Raw genomic sequence first — 14375 nt, forward strand, 5'->3', positions numbered from 1 at the left:
GCCAATTTTGTTATATTTGTTTTAAGGATAATGATACAAAGCACGACATGATTTTTCGTGCAACATGCGCGACAAGATTTTTATCTTCTATTTGATCAAAAATCACAAGCATATATCTTCTAGTGGTGTTGTGTGCTATACAACATATGAATTTCATTGCCACAAATCAATCATATAATATGATATATTTAAATAAAGTCTTTGATAGATTACACTTTGATCTTTATTCTATTGAAAAAAAAAACTGATTTTAATTCTAGCGGTACCAACTATGACCGTGATTATAGCAACGTTATTTAAACTATGCTTACTTTTTTTGTTTTGGTATTTAGTTTATAGTAGTTGTATTTATAAAAGGATAAACTAGTATTCAAAGCCTAATAGAGCAAATTGTGTGTAGATTTTATGCTAGTCGTGCAGATTCGTGGGGAAAGAGCGCCGTGCTATATAGCACCGCTCTAGAGCAAATTGTGTGTAGATTTTATGCTAGTCGTGCAGATTCGTGGGGAAAGAGCGTCGTGCTATATAGCACCGCTCTTGTTTTAATTTCAATATTTTTTTCGAGTTTTAATTATATCATGTTGCTTGAAATGATGTAAGCATGCCATTAAATTATCTCAAAATTAATGACATATATGCCACCCTTGACATCCTCTATACTCAACTTCCTCAAGCCAGCATTCAGGAAATAATAAGGGAGTTGATTGTCCTTCCATCAACTCTGATTATATTAGTTACCTTATAAAGTGATTATTCATTCATTTGTAATCAAATTCTTTATACCACTATCATTTCCTATTTCCAATATCAATTTCCTATCATTTTTCTTCTTTTGTTGGCATCTACAATACTTCACAACAAGAACCAAGGTTATCTATTTTAAGAAAATGTAGTCAATTATTGCATGGCATAGGTATTGTGCTTTCAGACAAGGTTTTAAATACGGGTCCATTATTTAAAAAAAGACCGCGACAAAAAAGTATAGGTACCGTTTTTACTTGTTTTTAGGGTGAGATGAAAATTCACACTGAAACACCCGTTACGACCGTGACAAAAGCCAATACAATCGTAAAACTCCGTTACGAATGCGACACACCATTACGGAAACGAAAAACACAACAACATTCATAAGGAAAATAGATAATGAGAGATTGTGATGAACCAGTAGTATCTCATATTCCTTTCATCGCCTATTGTAGTGTTGTAACGTTGTAATTATTATATTTATTTTAACCCTCTAATAATATATAAAATAATAGTTCAATTTAAGTTATTATATAGAATAAATGATTTAATAATATTTGTGCATTGTTGTGATTAATTCACACCGCAACGACTTCAATCTGTAACGCAATACCCGTAATAACTAAAAAAATAAATGATTTAATAATATTTGTGCATTGTTGTGATTAATTCACACCGCAACGACTTCAATCTGTAACGCAATACCCGTAATAACTAAAATCGCGACAACCTTAACGCAACTGCGACAGAGACCGCAACCGTTATTTAAAATCTTGCTTTCAGTTACATTCATATAGGGGAGTATTAACTTTTTTTCATTTTTATATTAAAAAATAAGGAATGGGTGCATAATGTGTTGTGGTAAACCTAAAAGTCTACATAAAAAAAAAAAAAATTGAAGAATAAAACTTGAAAATTAAAAACTTTTCAAAAACTTGAAAATTAAAAACTTTTTTGCTAAGCTAATTTTTAAAATTACAGTTTTAGAAACTGTTTTGAAATTTTTAGTTTTGGGAACTAAAACGAAAATATGTAAAAGGATAACTATTGTGAGAAGAGAACTAGTATATTTTAAAAACTGAAAATAAAAACTATTTCAAACAGGCTCTAAATGATTTTTTTTTTTTCTTTTGTAAGACTAAATGATTCTAGTCAAATAATGAATCTTTCGTGGAAATAAGATTATGTGGTGAGAAGTGGTTTGTGGAAAGATCTATAGTCATCCCTAAGTAATCACTATTTGTGCTTGTCTTATGCTGTTTTTTCGGGTATTTTGAACTATATTGACCCTTAGCTGAAGTTTTAAAGTCTAGTTGGCAGTTGATTAGGCACATTAGCCTGAGTTGCTTTGGCAGGCCAGCATTTATGCAATTGTCACTTTCTCTTGAATCAGTATTCTTCTTCTTTGGTGTCTAAGCTATAAATTCTTATATACGTGGTTATGTTATATAGGTTTTTGGGCTGGTTAGGATGATGCAACATTTGTTGAATATCACTCTCCTTCGGTACTTCATTGAATTTTTCTAATAGAGTTGTGATATTTGTACAACCATATCTAACAACTTTGATGATAATTTTTATTTATTCTATTTCTATTGGTCTAAAATAATAGAGAGAGAAAAAGAAGGAGAGAGATTAAGAATATAATATTAGTATGAGAGAGAAAATTGTCAAAAAATTGTTAAAAAGTGGATGTACATATATCATTTCTCTTTCTAATTTGTATATTTTTCTGCTCAAAGCTTGAATAGTGGTTCTCCATATTGTTTCTTGTTTTATTAGGAAGTCAGTTCGAGAGATATAAACACAACATAAATAATAGATCCAATTATTAAGTAAATCTCATGTTTTTAACTTCTTTGTACAAATATATATATATATATATATATATATATATATATATATATATATATATATATTTATATTTTTTTACTAGTAGTCTGTTGGCTCTAGGTCACACAATTAAATATGGAGAAGTGGAGTGTCCGGGGTTCGAACCCTGACCCCTGCATAAATTATGCAATATCCCTACCAACTACGGGTGTTCAAAACCGAACCAACCCAATAAAAAAACCGCAAATCAATCCAATCCAAACCGCAAAAAACCGCACTTGGTTCGGATGAATTCGGATGACTTTTGCATTGAACCGTGCAGTTCGGTTCAGTTTGTGGTTTGCATCTCAGCAACCGAACCAAACCAAACCAAACCGGAAGAATAATGAATATTACTTAAACATGTACTAGCCCAATTACATAGCTCAAGAATAATCTCTTTCGATTCGATTTTTCAATTGTTGCACCATCAGGTTCGATTCTAATTTCTTTCCATCTCTCTCAATTCATTTCGAGTGATGAATTTGTTTCCTTTACTTCCCAATAATTTGTTTCATGCTTATGTTTCTTCTTAATATTACCTATTTTGATATAAGTTTTACCTAATATTTTATCATATAAACAGTAAAATAAAATGTCCTATGTTTATTTTGTAACAAGTTGGCAATATTAGAGTTAATGTAATATTTTTTTTATCTCGCAATAAACCGCACAAACCGAACCAATCCAAACTGCATTGGTTTGGTTTAGTTTGATTTGGATGATAAAAATCAACCGAAACAAACCAAACCGTATGGTTTTTTATCATTGATTTATCATTTTTTTTTTCCTTATCTCATTATTAGGAGTAAATCTAGTTTAACCCCTTTTAGTATCTTCGTCTATTTTAGAAGTTAGATTGAAGAAGAACTTAAGATAGTTGCTAAGGTACTAATTTCTTGCTAAACTCATGGAGTAATAATATTTGTACATCATAGAGGGAAGAGAGGCTCTAAAATTATCTGGTGGCTGATGCATATTCATGGACTCAGAGCTTTGTCAAAAACTGGCATTATTGCTCAGCCAAATGCGGGGTCAAGGATTCTAGGGTCTGTTGTTGCCGAGAGGAGTGAACTTAAAACCTAGTATCATGTTAGATAAGGAATGCTAATTCACTTTTGAACACTCTCTAGCACTCATTCTTTTATTCGATGAAATCCATGTATGTCCCACCACTTTTTGTGGGTTTTATTTCCAAAGTATAGATACGCAATGATTTAAGAAAGTGAGTATTAGAGAGTGTTACTATCACTCCTCTATGTTAGATTTCTATCTAATTCAATAAAAATTAAATTAAATCATATTTTTTAATACGTTCGACATAAAAAATTTAAAAAAAAAAAAAAACTAGTATGTTTGTACTTGAATGATAAAATTAGAGTGATATTCGTAAAAAAAAAAAAATAAATAAAAAATAAATAAAATAAAATTATTGTATATCCAAAGCTAATAAATAATACTCACATTTGTTGCAAGAACCAATATGTAAGGGTTTCCAATATGACAACTCTTATTTCACTCAAATACTCTAAGCATGTTCTTAGAAGTTTAAAATTTAGGACAACCAAGTACAGAGTATTGAATAATGCTCTAAAAACTTACCTTAAACATCACACTAGCATCATAGGTGTCAATAAAAAAAACTTTCTAATGACAAGGTAGCAATAAATAATAAAAGGGAGTTTTGTGAATTTTTTTAAGGATAACAAAGGAACATGTTTACAGAAAGCAGGTACTCAATTCCACAGTGCCCCAAATGCAAGGCAAAACAGTGGAGAGAGTGGGAAAAAGCTCAAGGATGAGATTTATGATGTAAACATGCATGAAAAGAATGCTAGCATTTATCAGACATTTATCTTAACTAAAATTTATTTACTAGAAACCAATCCACAAACTAGATAGTCATGCTGCAATCATTGGTCTGGTATCACCCAAATTACATTTTTTTGTAGATAATTTCTGCCAGAAGTTACTTCAAGGTTACCAAATATTTGTTTTAAATCATCATCAGGTAGTGAAAACCCGCATTAGAATTACAAACGGTAAACAAGTCTGCCATACATTGATGTTAGAAACAAGCTTTCTTCACCCTTGGTTTTAACTTGATCTTCAGACTTTCCTCATCAGAAGATACAACCTTTGATCAAGCTCAAACTTGTTGAAATGAGAGTGATCTCCCTTCAGCAGCATCAGAAGCCCGCCAAAAGAAATATTCAACTCCCTGCCAAAAGTAACATATTAAGAACAAAAACCACAAATAAATCACAGTACAACCTTGTATCACAATCAAAAGATCGCTTTCAACTCTAACTGGGAAGTCTTCAAAAAAGAACTCTAACCGGGAAGTTGTTTCAGAAAAACATCCATTGATTAACACTATAGTACTAAATCTTCTCAAAAACAACATTTTTAACTAGAGAGCTGAGCCACTTGAAAACAACATGCATCGGCCAGCTCATAACTCCCAGTCCCAGAAACTAGCTTCTAAATGACCAATCAACAAGACTATATGCAAAGTAAAACAGTAATTCCTTTCTCTGTAAACTCATACTCAAAGAAGGTAAAAGACTTACGCTTTTTCACGCCCTCCTGAACCCTCTGTTACTCTGTAGAGCTTTCCATACATGACATATTCATAGTTATCAGCAATTGATTGCCGATTACCCTGGAGAATAAAAAAGTAGCAGCTTTCTGTTAAGCAGATCCAAGATTACTGATTTGGAACACAACAATTAAAAGAACGAAATAGTAACCATAAAAAAAAAAGGTGCCATCTGTACAGTAGTAGCAATTTTATTTTGCATTACTTGGTTAAGAGCAATGGGAATTTTTTTTAAAAGTATCAGTTAGAGTCTAACCAAATTTAGTACAGATAGGCTCAAACACCCGGATAATCATAACTGTATTCGTTCCCTTTGACATTGTTCCAAAAACACGTTCGCATGGAACTAGGGACTGAGGGATTATTTTCAACAACATATTACTATTATTTGTTATACAATTTAATTTAAATCTGTTCCTATTAAATGATTATTATATAAGTACTTATTTATAAGCTAATTCTGTAACAAAGTCAAGCTATTTTCATATATGCTATAAGCTGTTCTCATAAACTATCCACAAGACCTCATGAAAATAAGTTCAAAACAGCTTATGGACATGTCATGAAAATAAGTTCAAATATCTTGTGGACATACGGAAGATGTTCATGTATACTCTCGATAAACAGTTTAACAAGTGTTTATATCGGTAGATAAGCTCAAATAAATGAATCCACAGAGATCCCAAGTCATACCGGATTATAGTAGCCAGTATCTGGGGTGCCATCAGGATTGAGTGTTGGAACCAGTGCAAGAGAAAATTTCTGTCCCATCTTTAAGGGATATAGCTCAGAATTTATGTCCAGTTGCATAAACATGTCAAACTTTTCACTTCTTGCTTCAATGCGTGTCACTTAAGCAGCATAAAAATAAATATGTTAGAATAAAGTTGCATGTCAACGATAAGAGCAAATAATCCCACTAAAAGAATCGAATAATAATAATAATACCTTTTTCAAATAATTTTTTGTCATCTGGGTTGACTTTCTCAACCCTAAAGATATCTTCAAGGAGTGACTCCACCATTGTAGCAATTCACTTCACTGAAACTTAAAAATTAGGTAAAGGGGGTCAAGTATAAACCAAAGAGAAATTAAAAGGTGGCCATAATCTACTATAAACTAAGATGCAATAAGATCATGCGAAGAAACAAATGTTATTTTCAGAACCGAAGTTACTGAGGAGCGTGCTTGTGATCAGCATGTGGAGGTTGGATTCCGCTAAACCCTTCTATTCTCACTGTGAGGAGAGTAGAGAATGACATAAAGTAGGGATTTAGGAATTTACCAACAAGGGTGTTCACAGGTTGGGTTGGGTTGGGTTGGGTTGGGTTGGGTCAAATTTGACCAAACCTAATACCCAAACCAATCAATTTCCTTCGGTTCGGGTTGGGTGACCAACTCGTACTTTTAACACTAAAACCGAACCAACTCACTCATGAACAGGTTGTACCGGGTTCACAGATCGTGCAGAAGAAACGGCATTTTAATTCGAGAAAAAAAGCGTAATTCAATGAATACGCTTGTAGTGCTTGCTTAAACTTTCCAAACAACATAAAATTCAAACACTTAAATTGAAATAAAAGCGAGCACAATAACCCTCAACCCAGACAGCATTTCTTAATATTTTTAGGGTATGTTTGAAATTTGGGTTTTGGAGGGATAGTCTATTTCTTAATATAATTCGAAATTTTGAGAAAATTGGAAAGAATGGTGTGATAGATTGTTATATAACATCTCAATCACCCTTTTCCTCCAAAACCTGTCTTCCAAACATACCCTGAAGTGTTCTCATTGTGATCCAACAGAAGCATTATGTATTGAGCTTTACCAAACACAAGCCATTGGATTGGGTTATTTGATCTTATCTATAAATATAAGCCTATGTTTGGCTTTACGGCACCTTTTTCACATCTGGCCAAAACCACGGCACAAATTCACGTTTATAGTGAAGTTACAAATAGTAGCTTCTCCAAATCAAGTCAAAAAGCATCCAAATGTGAGGCAGCGGCAGCAAAAAGCTAAACCAAAGACATACTATGTTTTGTGAGGCTGTTTGGGACAATTTATGAAAACAACTTATGACATTTTTCATAAGCTTTTTTCAACTTATTTTCACAAGTTCTCCAAGACAGCTTATGAAAACAGCTTATAGCATATACAAAAACAATTTAACTTTATTTTATCTTCTGCTATAGAAATAGTTTATGTAAGCCTATTCACAACCTCTTAACATAATAACCGCGATAAGCGCAAGCGTTTGTGCTATAAGCTACAAATAAGTCGGTTATCCAAAAAGGGCCTAAAATCAAGAAACAATGTTTGATTATGAACATTTAAATTACACTATGAGCAACATTCAAACTCATCAACAAGCACACAATATAAATAATAACCCAATAAACAAAAGCACCAAATCTCAATTAACAAATGTATCACTAATTAACTATCACATTAATCACAAATTAAAAAATTTACAAAAAATAAAAATAAAAATCATCTTCAGTAAAAAGAAAACCCTAGAAGCAGTAAAAACTACGATTTCTACTACGATAAGTGGAAACTCAATTGAAAGAAAACAAAACGATTTGAAGAAGTAAGAAGCGAGCATAATCAGAGTAAAGTAAGAAAACATGCATCGATTGAGTCGTAACTGAAGCGAATCGATGAAGTGAAGGTATAAGTGAGAGAAATGAAGTGCGTAGAGGGAAAAGGGTTGAAATATTGAGTTGAGGTTTAGTGTGACTCACCGAGAGAAGGGGAGGAACGGTGGCGGACGGTGGTGGGTAGGAGCTGCGCTGTGAATGAGTGAGGGAAGGGAAGAAGTGTCGCGTATCAATGAAAAATGAGATGCGACAATAGAATAATGTATTTATTGTAAGAAATATAATTTTTTTGAACAATATTGTAAGAAATAATTGATTTGGTAAATTAGAAAAAATAAAAATAAATGTGTGTTTCATTCCACAATTCACTTTCATGAATTGATTATGCAAAATTGTTTTTCTTTAAAAATAAATTAACATAATTTGTCAATCGATTTTCATGGTTGTAGAAACTACAGTTATCGAAACACAAGCGGCTAAATAAATCACGAAGAATGATTCTTGCATCATTTGTAGGTTATTTGGCTCCATTAAAGTATTTGTGATAGTATCGATTGAACCATCCGCAATTTCATTTGGAGGGAGATTAAAGGAGAAGATTATGCAACTATAAACCACATCCTCCGGATGGAAAATTACTGTGCATATTTTATGGCCAAACTTGGTGTCTCGTCAAATAATGAGCTCATTCAACATTATTCTCCACCAGCGTATCTCTTGTATCTCCTCCAGAATGGTATTGTTGGAACTTTTTATTTGAGACTTTAGTTCTCTGTTTTCCTTTTGTTTTTGTTTTTCCGTTGTTTTCTTGATTTTTAGCATTTGTAACCGGGAAAGAAAAAAAAAACTAGAATTTTCAACCTCGAATGTAACTTTGTTTGAAGTCAAGATCGATTTGAAAAGATGACAACTAGGCATTTGTTTTATCAATGAACTCGTGTTCATATGTTCAACTTATGTTTGAAGTTCTCTAACGCAAACCTAACAAGCAGGAAGAATATATTATAGTTAATTGGGTTGAATATATTTTCATCCCTCAAAATAAAAATATATTGAATTTCACTTTTAATTCATCTAAGATTTTTCATCCAATAATGTCCCCCCTAAACTTTTTTGTTCCTAAATTTACTCCATGTTGTTAACCCTCATTAACAGAACCTGACGTAGCATGGAGTCTTGGACGATTAAATTGAATAGGATATGAGTTAGTTGATACACGTGGCAAAACATATTATTGTTTAAATTAAAAAAAAGAGGATAGAGATGATAAAACATGTTAGGCCAATTTGGTCTGTCTATTTAGCCTGTTTTATTTATGGGGCGAGTTAAGATTTTGAATATGTCGTTTCTAGTTGGTCTATCCCGCCCAAACTACTAAAACAACGAGATGGTGATATGTGTCAGGTTGGTTCAGGTCTAATAATAGCAAGGATTCATTTTTTCACTACTCTTTATTTATATTACAATCAATTTTCTAACTTTCTCTTATATCTGGTTCATATAGTATAGGAAAAAAAACTAATCTAACAAGATCACTTTGATTTTTTGATTTTTGCCGTTTATTTCGAATATATATATTTTAATCTAGGAACTCATTAATTAATTATTTTTGTTGTCTTAAAGGCTTGCTCTATATTTATTTATGATAAATCATGAACTTTTAAATGATAATTTTTATATTTTTAATAGATTCATTACTTAAAGAAGAAAACAAAGATTATCCCTTATCTAAGACTGCTCACAAAACTACTTCATCAGAGCATAATAGTTCAAAGGATGTAAAGTGTGAGTTTCAGTGATCTAGAATTTAAAGTGGCTCAAGTAATATAAGTAGAACTTTTGGGAAAAATGGGGATCATTGTACCAAAATATATCGTTAAATCAGTTGGTTTTTTCATCTAAAGAGACTGCAGACCTTTTATCAAAGACTTTCCTTCAATCATCAAGGATCCAGACTCCAAAGATTTAGCATACATAGTATCACAAGCCACTAAAGATCTGAAAGTTGAGGTCAATCTGGATGAAGTTCCTGATGACTCAGAAATTGCAGATAATAGAAAGAAAAAGAGAAAAGCGTCTACCAAAGTCACAACATCACCACTTGTCAAGAAGTTGAAGAAAGCAGAAGCTAAAGAAAAAGATGATCAACCCCAGAGAAAAGTTCTACTGTTGCTGAAGTCAAGAGAAAAGGTGATGAGAAAATATCTTTAACACCCAAAAGGATGAGGCAATCCAGGACAGGCTCAGAGACAGAAGACGATTTGACTTTGTCCTCTGTCTACAAGATTGATACTTCAAAATTCTCGGAGAGAACCAATGAAACTGTTAGCGTGGGAAAAAATAACCAAAACCCAATTCCTACTGGTTAACCATATCTATTTTCAAAACAACTTATTCAAAACAGCTTATTTTAAAAAAACTTATTTTTTACAAAAAAACTTATTTTAAAAAACAGCTTTTTCAAAACAACTTGTTTTATGAAAACAACTTATTTTAAAAAAAACTTATCCAAAACAGCTTATTATAAAAACAACTTATTCATAATAGCTTATTTTAAAACAGCTTATTTTAAAAAAACAACTTATTCAAAACAACTTATTTCTAAAATAGCTTATTCAAAATAGCTTATTTTAAAACACAGCTTATTATAAAACAAGTTATTCAAAACAACTTATTTTATGCAAAACAGCTTATTTTAAAAACCAGCTTATTCAAAACAACATATTCTGTTTAAAAAACAGCTTATTATAAAACCAACTTATTTTATGCTAAACAATTTATTTTAATAAACAACTTATTCAAAACTGCTTATTTCATGCATAAAATAAGTTTTTTTTTAAAATATGCTCTTTTGAATAAGTTGTTTTTAAAATAAGTTGTTTTTTAAAATAAGTTGTTTTCATAAAATAAGTTGTTTTTTTAAGATAAGTTGTTTTGCATAACATAAGTTGTTTTAAAATAAGCTTTTTTGAATAAGCTATATTTCAAAATAAGTTGTTTTGAATAAACTGCTTTTAAAAAGATATTGTAATAAGCTGTTTTTCACAGAATGAGTTTTTTTGAATAAACTGTTTTTTCAAATAAGTTGTTTTGCAAAAATAAGCTGTTTTGAATAAGCTGTTTTTTAAAATCGGAAGTTTTGCATAAAGTAAGCTGTTTTTTTAAGAAAGAGATCGTAATAAGTTGTTTTGGATAAGATAAGTTGTTTGGAAGAAATAAACTATTCTAACTTTTGATTTTAATTTCTTATTTTTTCTAATCAAAGTGGTTTTATTCATTTGATACAAAATATTTTTTTTGGTTAATAGGTAAGCAAATGGTTAACCAAACCATAACTTTGATTCAGTTTGGTTAATTCCAAACTTTAAACGGTTCAGTTCAATTTTTCCGAACCATTTATGGAATTTGGGTCAGTTCGGTTCAGTTTTGATGGTTAACCGAACCATGCCCACCCATAAAAACCGTCCAATCACCTATTCTCTCCCATGCAAAGACAAGGAATGAAATATGAGGAATGTAATAATCATCAATGTAGATAGATGATTATGAACATCAATGGAAGCAACGGGCAAAAACAGAAGGAGTCAACAAGCTTATTTTTTTTTTTATTCTTTTTCTCTTCTTTTCACTTTTTTCTTTCCTTTATTATTCCTTCATCAACCGAACAAAGTGTAAAGATAGAATATTTTTTGATAAGTAATTTTAGTGGCTAAAAATTCATCTTTTAAAGCAAATAAGAAGGATGTTCGAAATTCAAACTCAAATTAAGCCCAAGATAAGAAGATAAAAATTTAATTGTCTCTATTTATTACTATGAGGAACTAAATGCAACTTCATTTCTCTCAAGGACTAATATATGCCTTCACACTTATGAGAAAAAAAAGGAAAATATCCATTCCTCGTAGATATATTGGTCGTTGCTACAGATTAATCTACTAGTATTTTTTCGAACTTCAGATATTAAGACGAGCACTATAGTATAGTAGTATTTATTGTCATTGTCTTCCCTATTCAATTCTTGCATTGAGCACAAAATAATGATCTTTATATTTGTATTTTATTATTATTATTATTATAAAAAGATAAAGATTTTTTTGACAAAAATTATAAAGATAAAGATTATTATATTCATCATATAGTCCAAGTAGTTTTTCTATTGAATGAGTCAAAATCCTTTTCAAAGTCCAACTTTGAAGATAGTACAAGGCTTATTTTTCCACAATCATCACCTATCTTTATATACATTTAATATTAGGGACCATCTAGAAGAAATGTCTCTCCTTCAAAAATTGTCTGTACATCGAAACAAAACAAATGAAAGATGGATGATAATTGATAACCTCTATCAAACTTGACATTTATTTGAAATTGATTCACTTTGTTGGAAAAATATCATCCTTTTCATGCAAACATAGATGAATCGACTAGCTACATGATATGATGATTTTACAACCAAAAATGTACTACTTTATATAACTGTAATGTAATGCCTAATCGAGGTATCTATAAACCGATCCAATCCAATATAAAATATTCAATGGATTACAGCTCGAATAATCATTAGTTAAACTTTACTTATTTTTCAGTCGAATTTTGAATTGTTAGAGTTTTTCTCCAAATATTGAAGGATCTAAGACTAAAAGAAGCAATGGATCCAAAAAAACTGAATAAATGTAAAATCAAACAAATGAAAGAACCAAAAAAAGAATGAGATCATAATTTATATAAGATAAGATTGATTTGTTATCTTAAAATATACTACTAGTATACTATAGTATCTCACACTTGAGTCACATACTCACATGTACTAAAAACACAATACAAAAACTATTTTCAATGACACTTTTTCAAAGATCTTAACAGAATTAAACTAATGAAGATTATGTTATTGCATAATAATTCCCATTAATTTCACCTAGCATATAAAGATGTTTGAGGAAAACAAGGAGAATTCTTCCAAACCTCAGAATGAGCCTTAAATATTTCCATCACTTTATCTTTCAAATACTTAGCATGATCAGTTTGAAGCAAAACAAAAAGCTTTGCAACAGTTCCAACTTTTAACATCTCATCCAAAACCATCTTTGTAGCAGAAAATTTAGATATCAAAGAGAGTATAAAAACAGCTCTATCATCCACTGTCATTGAAACCTTGAAGAGTCTCTCAGTTAACACTGCAATTGAACCTTGATGACTCAAAAACTGAAATCTTCCATTAGCACAAGAACACAAATGAAACAAAATACCAAATGTGAGTTCTGTGATTCTTTTCTCATGTATTGCCATTAATTCTATCTCTATTAGTTCATAAATTGCACCAGCTTCAACCATCATTAACCTATTTCTTCCCAAAGGACAACAATAGAGGAAAATATGTAAAGCAGAAGACAAACCTTGTTGTGTTATTACACCATTTCTTAGAACTTTCACAATTCTTTCGAAGAATTCGGGTTTTAGTCTCTCTAAAACTGTTGAATCGCATTTGTTTATGAATTTTTTAAGCACTAAAACCGCGTGAGATTTCACAGTAACCGAGTTTTTCATCTCGGATACTAAAATCCATGTTAAAGAATCAAGTATTTGATTATTTTCAAATAGAAGATTCTTCACTTCTTCTGTAGGAACCTTAACAAATTGTAGAAAACCTAGAGCTTCTTCAATACCTTCATAAATTTCGCCGTTTTTGTAACAATCAACTATGAACATAATCATCGCTTTCGGCACACCATTTTCCAACAAAATCTTTCTATTACTCGCTTTCTCAGCAGCAAGCAATTCCAACTGCATTAAACTCTTGAGCTGAATCTTAGGATCTTTGATTCCTTTGAGAAGCTTTTGGACTTGAGTTTTTGTGAGTGGTGGTTTTGGTGTTGGAATTCTATCAATACCAAGTGAAGCATTTTGAGTGCACCAAGATTGAATCAAACGACGAAGTGTGTGATTTGGTGTTAAATCAGAATCTAATGGAAGAGGTTGTTTTGTGACAGGACATGTTGTGTTCTTGTTTGTGAATAACCAATGTTCAATGCTGTCTCGATCATATGTTATTCCTGTTATGGCAGTAACAGGATCTTTCATTATTTGGAGTGATATTGGGCAAATGAAGTATTGTGGAACTTCGATTTCATCCATGTGAAATGGAATGATTTTTTTGAAGCAAATGTGAAATGGAATGATTTGAACAAGAAAAAAATGTGCAAGTTTTTATATGTGTTTCTATCTATGGTCTATTTTTCTAGGTATAATGTGTGTCTATGGTCTATGAAATGGAAAAGTGTCAAAAGTGTATATATTTGAAAATTTGGTATAGGAACGCGGCTATTAATTAATAATATGACACATAGTCTAAATTGTTAAAATTACAATGCAATCATATCAACAATAATTTCTTTTTAGAAACTAAACTATCTCATCCAAATTAACACCGAAAATTATTACAAAAATAAAAAAATCAAACTTTAGAGAGAAGCATACTTCAAGGTGGCAAGTCAATATCACAAAGTCAATTCAAATCCTTTTGCTTTTTCGATTCTTGTTGGTGTGATTTTGGTGTG

At 31.1% G+C, this 14375-nt stretch overlaps 2 protein-coding genes across 3 annotated transcripts; both read right to left on the bottom strand.

The window, feature by feature from the left end:
* Positions 1-4456: 4456 nt before the first annotated feature.
* Positions 4457-8109, bottom strand: LOC25483690 (DNA-directed RNA polymerases II, IV and V subunit 8B). Of its 2 annotated transcripts, none has more exons than XM_024777503.2 (5): positions 7966-8109; positions 6167-6265; positions 5912-6069; positions 5190-5281; positions 4457-4837 (listed from the first exon to the last, which is right to left on the bottom strand). In XM_024777503.2, the coding sequence occupies exons 2-5, from the start codon at positions 6240-6242 to the stop codon at positions 4726-4728; spliced, it is 438 nt and encodes a 145-aa protein (XP_024633271.1). In that variant the 5' UTR covers positions 6243-6265; positions 7966-8109; the 3' UTR covers positions 4457-4725. The 2 variants fall into 2 exon arrangements, with proteins under 2 accessions (XP_024633271.1, XP_013467847.1); XM_013612393.2 differs by having other exon boundaries at positions 6167-6259; positions 7966-8100.
* Positions 8110-12509: 4400 nt separating this feature from the next.
* Positions 12510-14087, bottom strand: LOC25483691 (E3 ubiquitin-protein ligase PUB24). The gene has a single exon (XM_013612394.3). The coding sequence runs from the start codon at positions 13951-13953 to the stop codon at positions 12733-12735; it is 1221 nt and encodes a 406-aa protein (XP_013467848.1). The 5' UTR covers positions 13954-14087; the 3' UTR covers positions 12510-12732.
* Positions 14088-14375: the final 288 nt, after the last annotated feature.

This window comes from Medicago truncatula, chromosome 1 (genome assembly GCF_003473485.1).
Source record: "Medicago truncatula cultivar Jemalong A17 chromosome 1, MtrunA17r5.0-ANR, whole genome shotgun sequence".
NCBI lineage: Eukaryota > Viridiplantae > Streptophyta > Magnoliopsida > Fabales > Fabaceae > Medicago > Medicago truncatula.